The sequence below is a fragment of the Grampus griseus genome (genome assembly GCF_964374135.1).
Source record: "Grampus griseus genome assembly, chromosome: 11".
Lineage (NCBI taxonomy): Eukaryota > Metazoa > Chordata > Mammalia > Artiodactyla > Delphinidae > Grampus > Grampus griseus.
The window spans coordinates 38,461,249-38,471,177 of record NC_139005.1 but is presented as its reverse complement, the minus strand read 5'-3'; the positions used below and the strand labels follow the sequence as shown (position 1 = coordinate 38,471,177).

At 59.1% G+C, this 9,929-nt stretch overlaps 1 protein-coding gene across 5 annotated transcripts in view; it reads left to right on the top strand.

Moving 5' to 3' along the window:
* The first annotated feature begins 288 nt into the window (after window positions 1–288).
* HDAC7 (histone deacetylase 7) overlaps window positions 289–9,929 on the top strand; it is a 35,334-nt gene continuing 25,693 nt past the window's right edge. For 2 of the 5 annotated variants that reach the window (XM_082665450.1, XM_082665453.1), the window contains exon 1: window positions 289–411. In XM_082665450.1, coding sequence (XP_082521576.1) covers window positions 393–411 — 19 coding nt within the window. In that variant the 5' untranslated portion in view covers window positions 289–392. Of the gene's footprint in view, window positions 412–5,588; window positions 5,747–9,929 lie in introns of those variants that run through there. The other 3 variants (XM_082665449.1, XM_082665452.1, XM_082665451.1) reach the window with 2 other exon arrangements.

The window sequence follows — 9,929 nt, the reverse complement described above, 5'->3', positions numbered from 1 at the left end:
CGGCAGCGCGGCATCCGCGGGCGGGTCGGGGCCGCGTCCCACGTTCCGGGTTCGGCGCTGCCTCCCCGCGAGCCGGCCGCGCGGGGTGTCCGCCGCCCGCCAGCCCGGGCGCCGCGCCGTGTCTGCGAGGTGGTGTGTCCCCGGGCCGCGAGCGCCGGCCCCCTCCCTCCCCTCCCCCTTGGCCCGCTCTCAGACTCAGATAAAGCATTTCCTTCCATTGTCATCCTACCCGGCCGGCCGGGCTGCCAGGGCCCTCCCCCTCCCGGCCCCCTCCCTTCCTCTCGCCGTCTCACAGTCGCTCCGCAGCCTCCGGCGACCGGGGGGATGTGAGGCCGGCGCCCCAGCCCCCCGCCCCGCCATGAGCCCCCCGCTCTGAGGGCCCCGGCCCCTGGATGCACAGCCCCGGCGCTGGTGAGTACTGGGCTGTCGCCCCCCGCCCGCCCCGCCCTGCGCGCGGCACCCAGCGCCGCCCGCCCGGGCTCGGGCTCCGGCTCGGGCTCCGGCTCGGGCTCCGGGCGGCCCCGCGGGCCCGGCCCGGCGTGCGCCCCCCCCCGCCCGTGCCCGCCCCGCCCGTCTCCGCGGGGCTCTGGCAGGCTCCCGGCCCGGGCTGGTTCCGGGGCCGGAGGGTTCGGGCCTCCAGCGGGGCGCCCACATCCGCCAGCCGCGGGGCAGCGACAGGCCCGAGGGAGGGAGTTGGAGGCCCCGGGCCGCCGGTGCGCGGGCCCGGCGTCCCATCACCCCCGTTTGCGGGGAGAACGGACCGGGGGACCCGGGAGTGAGGGACGGCTGCCGCGGCCCCGGGAGGGGGCGGTGCTCCGGAGCGGAAGGTTGGGAAGCGCAGGGCAAAGGGCAGGACCCATTGAGTTGGGGCCGGGCTCTTAGCCCCGGACATCAGCGCCCCCATCCCGCGAATCCCGGCCGGACCGTACTCCGACCCCTCCGCTGGGGAGGGTGTGATCCCTGGGAGGGAGGGTCTCTGACAGCGAGGTTTCTCTCAGCACCGCCCCCGCCCCCCACCTTTGCTCACCCATCAGGGTGAAGAGACACCTGTGCCCGAGTGAGCTGCGGAGGTGCTGGAGGGGCGCGGGAAGATGGTGACCGCAGGCTGTGTAGTGAGTGGTGGGGGACAGGATGTGTGCCCCCCAAGCCTGCGGTCTGTTGGTCCTGGGGAGTAAGAGCAGGCGGCAAATCTGGCAGCTGGGCTGGGCCCTGACGCCCAGAGTTTCTAGGCCTGTGGGCTGAGAGAGAGAGAAAGAGAGAGAGACCGACCTCTGGGGCTTGCAGGCCGCCCAGCTCCCCCTACCCCCATTTCCTTCCCTCCCGCTGCCCAGGCTACCCATTCGGATCTGACCTTGCCAGCCACTGGTGCTCCTCCCACCAAGTCCAGGCCATTCCCCGTCCCTGCTGGCTGTCCTGCATACCCCAGAGGCCTCCCCCTGCATCTGGACACTGGCTGTCTTGCTGCTGCCCATCCCTCCCCACACCCTCATTCAACATCTGCTTGAGGCCCAGCTTTGCCTGCCAGTTTCAGTGGCCCTGCTGGGGACTCAACATCTGGATTCATCAGCCTGTTCCCTGGACTTGCACCTGGATCCACGGGAACCTTCCTAAGACCCCTGCCCAGCCACTGGGCTGAAAGCAAAGAGAATGTGACTCAGTTTCCTACCTCCCAATGGGCCACCTCGGTGGCCCATTTCTCCCCCATAGCACCCCACAGGCCAGGTCCTCCAAGGGGTTTAGCCTGCCACACACTCCTGTCCTCATACCAGCCCTCTCGGAAGCTCCTTCTCCAGCCTCTACTACACATCTCTTAGCTCCTCCTTGCTCAGCATCTCAGCCTCCCTACTCTGCTCTCTGTTTCCTCTACCCACCTGAATTAATAAGTAAGTTTCCTCCTCTGTGGAGTCACTTCTGGGGAAACTAAGGCACAAAGCAGTCTTGCTGTGTTCTTCCCAGTGAACCTGGACTGGAACCAGGTCCTGGACCTGCTGGGACTCCTCCCCTGCCTTTAGTCCCCTGATGGTTCTCATCCCTGGCTTGGCCAGGCTCACAGCTGCTTCTTGGTATAACATCTGGAATGGCCCCGGGAAGTGTTCTCCCGAGGTCTCTGTGTTCCTTAGCTTGAGCCCAGGGATGGGTGTCTCTCTGGCCACCAAGTCTTAAGCTGTGATCCTGAGGCTGAGAAGGTTGCATTCAGGTCTTGCACTGACTATTCCAAAAATCTAAACTGGTCGCTCCGCTTTTATGCTGGAGCTCAGTTTCCCCATCAGTAAAATGACCACAGAGGAGGAGACGGATCGGTGGGGGCTCTTATGCCGACCACTTCCTTCAGGAATAATGGACCCCAGCTTTCATCCTGGTCTGGGAATGAGAGTTGGAACTTTCTCTTCGTCCATCCTCTCCTCAATTTGGATATGAAGCCCTTGGAAGTGAGAAACGCATGTGTGATGGGCGTACGAGCGGGGACCCTCCTGTAGCTGCAGGCGTCCTTGCCCAAGGCCAAAGCCTGCGTAACCCCTGGCATCTCTTTGTCTTCCTTCTCCTGACCTTTCATTTTAAGAGCTAGTAATTTTGAAGTTGGCAGGGGTCTGAGAGAAGATGAGCTAATGCAAGGCCCAGGGTCACCCAGCCAGGGAATGGCAGGCTGAGCAGGGCTGGGACCAGACCTTCTAACTCTGCCCATGCCCATTCTCCTGGCCTTCTTCTCCCCTGGCCTGGCTCAGGTCCTGCCCATGCCCCCTTCACGCCTCGGCCCTGACCTGTCCTCAGTCGGCGTTGAGACTGGGGCCTGTAGTGGGGTGTGGGGTATTGCTGGAAACAGGGCCGGGGTAAGGCGTGGGAGCTGGCCTCTGTCCTCCCCAAGGCTCTGGGACTGTGCGTTTATGTGTTGGATTTGTTCACTAGATGGGGCACTTCCTCTGGGGCAGGAAGCTTTGATTTCCTGTGGTGGGGATGCTGGTAGGATTAGAAGCGGGGGACTCAGCTTTGGGCCATCCCTGATGTTGTTGTTTGGAACCAAAAGGGGCAGAGTTTCTGCATAAGGCTGCTTTCCCTCACCCAGGGGAGGCAGGAAGGAGAGCATTGGTGAGGAGGCCTAGGCTAAGGCCAGAGGAGGAGGCCAAGAAGGCAATGAGATGGGGGGTGGGCAACACAGCAGGAAGCCTGGTCAGCAGGTGACCCTACCGGGTATTGTGTTTCCCTGTGATATTTCCCCCTGTTTCTGTGGCAACCTTCCCTGGGGGACCCAGGCTTTCGAGCTGCAGGAAAATGCCCCCAGACAGCCCTTTCCTTAGAGGTCTGAGTATTAGGAGGAGTCCCTCAATCTGGCCACCTCCTTTGCCATTTTGGCGCCTAGGCCCAGGGCTTGGGAATCTAGGCAAGTGGGTTGAGCGAGCACTGGGGGTCGGGGTGGGGGGCTGGGCTGGGTGGAGGCCCTTTTGCACCTCCCCGGGGGGACGGGAAAGAGAGGGCCTGCTGGACTTTGGGGAGGGCTCTGTGCCTCCCCTCATCCCATCTCCCCACTGTCCTCCAGCAGCTCTCCCCCTTCGAAGGGGGAGCTGGACAGCATGCTGCCTGGGGCAAGGGGTGGGGGGTGGCAGAGGCGGGAGGGATGTTTTCATCAGCAGAGCATAGCTCCTTTGGTCCTGGACCAGTTCCCAGAGGCAAAATAAATTCAGGATAGTGTCTGTTTAGTGTGGGTCAGCATGTGATGGGTGTGTGTGCACACTGGGTATGTGGTGGTGGGCCTGCATGTGTGCCCCTGGGCTGTGTATGTAGAGGTGGCGATCCACGTGGTGGCTCTCTGTTGGGTGTCTGGGGAACACGCACACGTGTAGTGCAGATGTGTGTCGTCTGTAGAGCTGTGCACCGTTGCAATTCGTGGTTCTGCGTGGGGTGTGTGGACACGTTTTGGGGGGACGTATGCCTGTGCAGGAGTGGCTTTTTTTTTTTTTTTTTTTTGTGGTACGTGGGCCTCTCACTGTCGTGGCCTCTCCCGTTGCGGAGCACAGGCTCCGGACGCGCAGGCTCAGCGGCCATGGCTCACGGGCCCAGCCGCTCCGCGGCATGTGGGATCTTCCCGGACCGGGGCACGAACCCGTGTCCCCTGCATCGGCAGGCGGACTCTCAACCACTGCGCCACCAGGGGAGCCCAGGAGTGGCTTTTTTAATGGAAGTCCAGGTATCTGCTGGAAAGCATTTTCATCCCTCCTCAAATGCCGGTTCCCGGAGCATTTGCTTTAGAGTCACCTGGGAATGTATTAAAAATAAAGATCTTCAGGCCCCATTTCAGATAGCCTCAGAGTCCGCAGGGGTTGGGCCTAGGAATCTGGAGTTTGACATGCGCTTCAGTGAGCCGATGCAAAGCCGTGTTTGAGGACTGCCAATCTCTTCATATTTTCTTTTGAGGAAACTGAGACCCACAGAAGGTATGTGGTTTGTCCAAGGACACAGGGATATTAAGAGGAAGAACCAGGACAAAATTCAAGCCTTTCAAGACCAATCCAGGACCCACCCATGCGTCCCCTGCGGTGTACATGTCCACACTCAGCGTGATGCCGTGGACCACATGGGACTGGTGCGGATGCTTACTGGGCCTTGACCTTTTCCCTGGGGTCCCGGGCTTCCCGACCTTGCTCTTCCTGTTATATCCTGCTTCCTCCTCCCTGGGGAAATCCTGGAACTGTTGCTCGTCAGTCCTAAAAGTGAGGTTGGCAACCAGAAGGCCCCCTTTACTGAGCCAGGCATTCAGCTGTTTAGTTACTCACTGGATGCTTACTGAGCCTTGCTGGGTGCCAGGTCCCAGGCACAGATACACAGTGAACACAGAGGCAGGGCATCTGCCCTCAGGGAACTTCCACTCTAGTGGAGGAGACAGTAAGACAAGTAGGCAAGTAAAGAAATGAGTATATACACCTAGTTACCCATTGCGCTAAACCCTAAGAAGGAAATGAACCAGGTGCAGCGATAGAGAATAACAAGGTGGCACTAACTAGACAGGGCGGCCAGGGGAGGCCTGCTTGAGAAGTGACATCGATGCCTGCTCTCACCCCCCCAGACTAGAAGTGAGCCCTCAGAGCTTCTGAGCCATTCTTGGCAACCGCCTGGGTCCAGGTGAGAGACCTGGGCTGAGTGCTGGCAGGGGACTGGAGCGCAATCTCCAGCCTTTTGCCTGGCAGGGAACAGCAGGGTCTCGGCTGCTCGAGCCATCCCCAGAGGCTGGCAGAAGGGGCGAGGAGGAGGGAGAGCTGGACAGGGCTGGACCCAGCCTGCTTCGGCGCCTGGGGGAGCAGCCTCTTCCCCGTCGTGGGGCCGAGTCCAGGGCCCTGTCGACATGTCAGGGGTTGGGAAGGCGGCAGCCTCTCTCAAGTGCCAGCCCATTCCTGACCCTCCTGCCTCACCTTCCTCCCACCTCGTTCCCTTCCTCCCATCTCCCCACCCTACAACTCCAGTGCCAAGTCCCTCCTCTCTTGGTCTAGCCTGGCTGCCTCTGTGGCCACTGGGATTTATTTACCTGGCTCAGGAATCACCCGGGGGGGGGGGGGTCAAGGCTTAGAGAGGAGCTGGGCCCTGGAAGAGAGGACACACCAGAAAGAAGGGCTGGGGCAGGGGCCAGCGAGGACAGGGCAAAGGGAGGGCCGAGGCTGGCCGAGCGGGGGGCTGGGGCAGGAGAGAGGGAGCAGAGGAGATCTTTGGCTGGGCGCTCCAGAGCTGCTCCTGGGCCCTTGGAATCTGCTCCTCAAACTGGGTGAGCCTCTGAGCGGGGGGCTTGGGAGGTGTTGGGTGGGGGCAGCAGATGACAGCTAGAAGGCAGTGCCCCCCCCCCCCCGGTCCCCTGGCAGCCCCACCTCTTCACCCCCGTCTCAGGAGGTTCACTTTCACATCAGCAAGCAGCCTTGAGACCCTCTCACCTCCGGGCTCTTCTCGTGGTAGCTCTTCCCTGGGGCCCCAGAGCTGGCGGCTGCAGGATGGTCGGGCCCTTTGCTCAGAGAGCTGAATATCAGAGGAGCCCTCACGTGAGAGAAGAGGCCCCGTCAGGCCTCCCACCCTCCAACCCGCTGCCTGGAGTCTTTCAACCCTGGCCTCCTTTAGGCTGCTGGGTGCAGTCACCCCCTGGACTCCTGTGTCTCCCAGGCCTTCTGCCCAGGATGGGGAGGGGACATCCCATGAGGAGGGCCCTGGGCTAAACTCTCCATCCCCACCCCTTCACCAGCCACTTCCTTTTTTCCCCATGTTGCCTGCAGGGATTGGAAACCCTGGTGGGCAGAGACCCTGGGCTTTCAGGGCGAGCCTGGTGCCCTGGAGGGAATGAGGGGGACCCCATCTCTCTTCGGGAGTCCAGCTCAGCTCTCTTGCACCCCGAGGAGGCCAGCTCTGGCTCCTGCAGCGGCCCCCCCCCCCCAGCCCTGGAAGTCCCATTCCTCCCTCCCCCGCTGCCAGGATGACAGGGAGAAGCGGGGCAGGCGGGGAGCCACAGGTTCGGAAAGCGTCGGGGTGGGGGAATTCGGCGACGGGCCGTAACTGTCTTGTTTTGCTCGCCCCACAAACCTGCACGGGCATCCGCTGCGCCCTCCTGGGCGTTCAAGTTGTGGAACTGCTCTCAGAATGACGGGCTGGTAGCACCCGGTTGGGGCAGGGGGTGGGGGTGGGGTGAAGGGGGGAGCCCCAGGCCAGGGGGAGCTGGAGGGTTAAAAATAGCAACAGCCGGGTTTCGGTTAGCAAATGTGGAGGCGGGGAGCTGGAGGCGGGGCAGGCGGCAGGCCGTGTTTGCCCGCAGCTCAGGGCTGTGTTTCCCCTGGGTCCCAGGAGTGAGTCACGGTGGAGTCGGTGGAGTCGCTGATGAGGTGCTGGCACAGCACCCCACCCCCACCGGGCGAGGGGCTGGGCGCAGGCTTCATCTCCGGAGTGCTAGAGGCTGTGCATCTCCCTTCCAGGCCTTCAGAGCCATCTTGAGAGTTGGGCCAAGGAGATTGTGTGATAGAGGGGAAGAAGCTTGCCGTTCTCATACCAAAGACCTGGGTTTGAATCCCAGCTGAATGGCTCTGGGACCTCCTGCGAGGCTGCCACGGGCTCTGAGACTTGATTTCCTCGTCTTTCACGTGGGGATTTGCTCACATGCGCGTGTTAACTCTCAGTGGATTCTAATGCACCCTACAGATGAGAATGGTCACCCTCGACTCTCCTGTGCCCGTTGCAGAGCTTGGCAGAAGGGCCTTCCGAGTGAGGACACAGAGGGAGGAATGTGGCAGTGTCCCCGTTTCTCCTGCAAACCACTGAGTGTAACCTTGGGCACACGGCTCTCTGTGCCTCAGTTTCTCCATCTCTGTAATATGAAAATAATCATAGTTTCAAGCTCCTGGAGTTGTTCTCAAGATTAAAGTAAGTAAGGTTAGCACCGTGTCTGGTATGAAGTCAGTACACACAGAATATTATCACTGTTATTGATGTTATTGTTCATATTTTTGAAGGTCAGGGATAGGGAATGTTAAAGACATGAAGAACAGAAACTGGGCTCGGCCCCAGTTCACAGGAAAAACCAGGCCAAATTCACTGTTCCAGATTCCTCCACCCATAAGGGCCTGGAACGGCAGGAGTCTATAGCCAGAAGTCGCAGGGTGGACCCCTTCTCTCTTTCACTCCCCCACCCCTGGCCTCTCCCAGTGAGGCAGGATGCGGGGGAACCTGAGGGCCTCGCTGCCAGCTGGCCCCGGGAAGGGTCTGGGATGGGACTGGCCCTGATGGCCCTGCTGTGGAGTAAGTACCTTGCCAGCATCTGTTGGGGTGACCTTTCTTTTAGCCCCCTCCCTGGCAGCTTTTAAGAGGAGCGTGAGGCAGAGGAGGGATGAGAAGGTCAGTGATGTCAGCAGTCTGTATTCCCAGCACAGTGGCCCTGGAAGAGGCAGCAGGCATTTCTTTCAGGAAATGATCATTATTCAGCCTACAGGCATCCATTAAGTCAGTCCTGACTTTGTGCCCAGGCCTGTGCTAGGCCCTCTGTGTGATTCGGGAGAAGCGGAGGATGCTGAGCTGTAGATAATGCGGAACTCCAGAGGATATGGGGTCCAAGAATATAATACGTGGAATCAGTGAAAGCCCTATGTCCCAGTTCTCACAGGAACCAGAGGTCGCATCCTGACTTTGCCGCCCATTGGCAGTGCCGTCTTGATATCGTGTGGGTGCACATACACATATCAGTTCTGTTCTATTATTACAGAGGCAGTTCCTGTGCATCGTAGGCAATCAGACAACACAGAGGAGCAAAAATGAAAGAATAAGAAACATCCCAATCCCAGCAGTGGGAGATCACTGCCACGGTACCTCAGTGTACACCTTCCCGTCTCCTGACATGCGTTTATACATCGTGCTTCTTACCAAAATGAGGCCATACCACGTATGCCATTTTTTTCAGTCAGTGATCTCCACCTTCCAGTGCAGTAAATTTTCATCTCATCGCATTCGCAGTTGGCTAGAAATTGTCCTTCACAGCTGGTTTGTCCAAATCTGTACCCAGGACTGTGCATCTGGCTTTTGAATTCCCTGAAAGCTGTGTTAAGCACCCTGGCTGGATCTGTGGTCTGGAAAAACCCCAGCTGAGTGAGTCTCAAGGGCAGCCCTGGCCACAAAAGGGAATCGTGTCACCTGGAGAATCTGCCCGACAGAGTTCTGCCATCTTCCAAAAATAACAGGCAAAATGAGTGGGATTCTGGGGCATCACGGGGATGGGGATCTGGTATTCACTGTCATGAATATTAATGTGGCATCCCTGTGAGTGCCAGCATTCATAGCTTGTTGCTATTCACGGACTCATATCCGTGATGCCCCAGGCCATGGAGCAGGCCAGGGTCTCGCTGTGGCCTCTGTCTCTCCCTACCCCAGGTCCAAGGGTGCTGATGGCTGTTTGGTGTTGTTCCTAGTTCCCAGGAGCCTGCCCTGAAGATGGGTGCTCCCTTTTGCACTTGTGGGCACCTCCATCCTTGCCCGCGGCCTGCCCGGGTGTGTGAGGCCTGGGCAAGAGAGGGAGAGAGAAAGAGAGAGAGAGAGAGGGCGCGCACCCATCCCCTCCCTGGGGGATTCGGTTCACTCCCAAGTAGCCGCTGGGGGGTGGGGGGGGGGTCTTGCTCTGGTTATGCAACGTGCATTTTAGACAGGGCTTGACAGTTTCCAGAGGGCTTTCACACAGCATTGATGCTCCCTGGCACCTGGGGGTTTGCTCGTTTAGTTATACCCTGCTGGGGGCAGCTTACAGGAAATGATAAAATGGTAATATGTACATTTAAAAAGCAGGGAAAACGTAAGATGAAAAAGGGAGTGAGGATGGGGCCGTAAGATGAAAAAGGAAGTGAGGATGGGGTCGGGGAGTGCCTCCTGGACATGAAGAAGCATGTGAGGGACACGGGCAGATATGATTCAGTTTTTATTTTTGTTGTTGTTTTCTGGATGGAGTACCGGCACTGTGAGAACATGTGAGTCACGCCCAGGCCTTCAGATGTTGGGACCGCACTGTGTCCTGTGTGACCCCTTGGTGGCCTTACCTCACCTCGGTGGGTGGGACTAGTTGTAAACACCAGTGTAGTGATTATAGCTTAGGTTCTGGAGTCCCAGAAGCCCCACTTGCCACCTGTGTGACCTCGGCAAGTTTCTTAACCTCTCTGAGCCTCAGTTTCCTTCCTTGGTAACGTGAGGATGGTAGCAGTATCGACCTCATGGGGTGGTTGTGAGGACCAAAGGAGATAGTACAAGTCAGACACTCAGCACAGTAACCAGCACCCAGTAAGCATTCAGCACGTGGTTGTTGATCATACTAATACTACTAGTTACTGCTAATAATAAAATAATAACGATGGACATTAATATCATAGCTTAAGCTTTTCCCTGGCAGTCTCGGGAGTGGGCTGAGTGGCCTCGTGGGTGGCACAGGTGAGGGGAGCCAG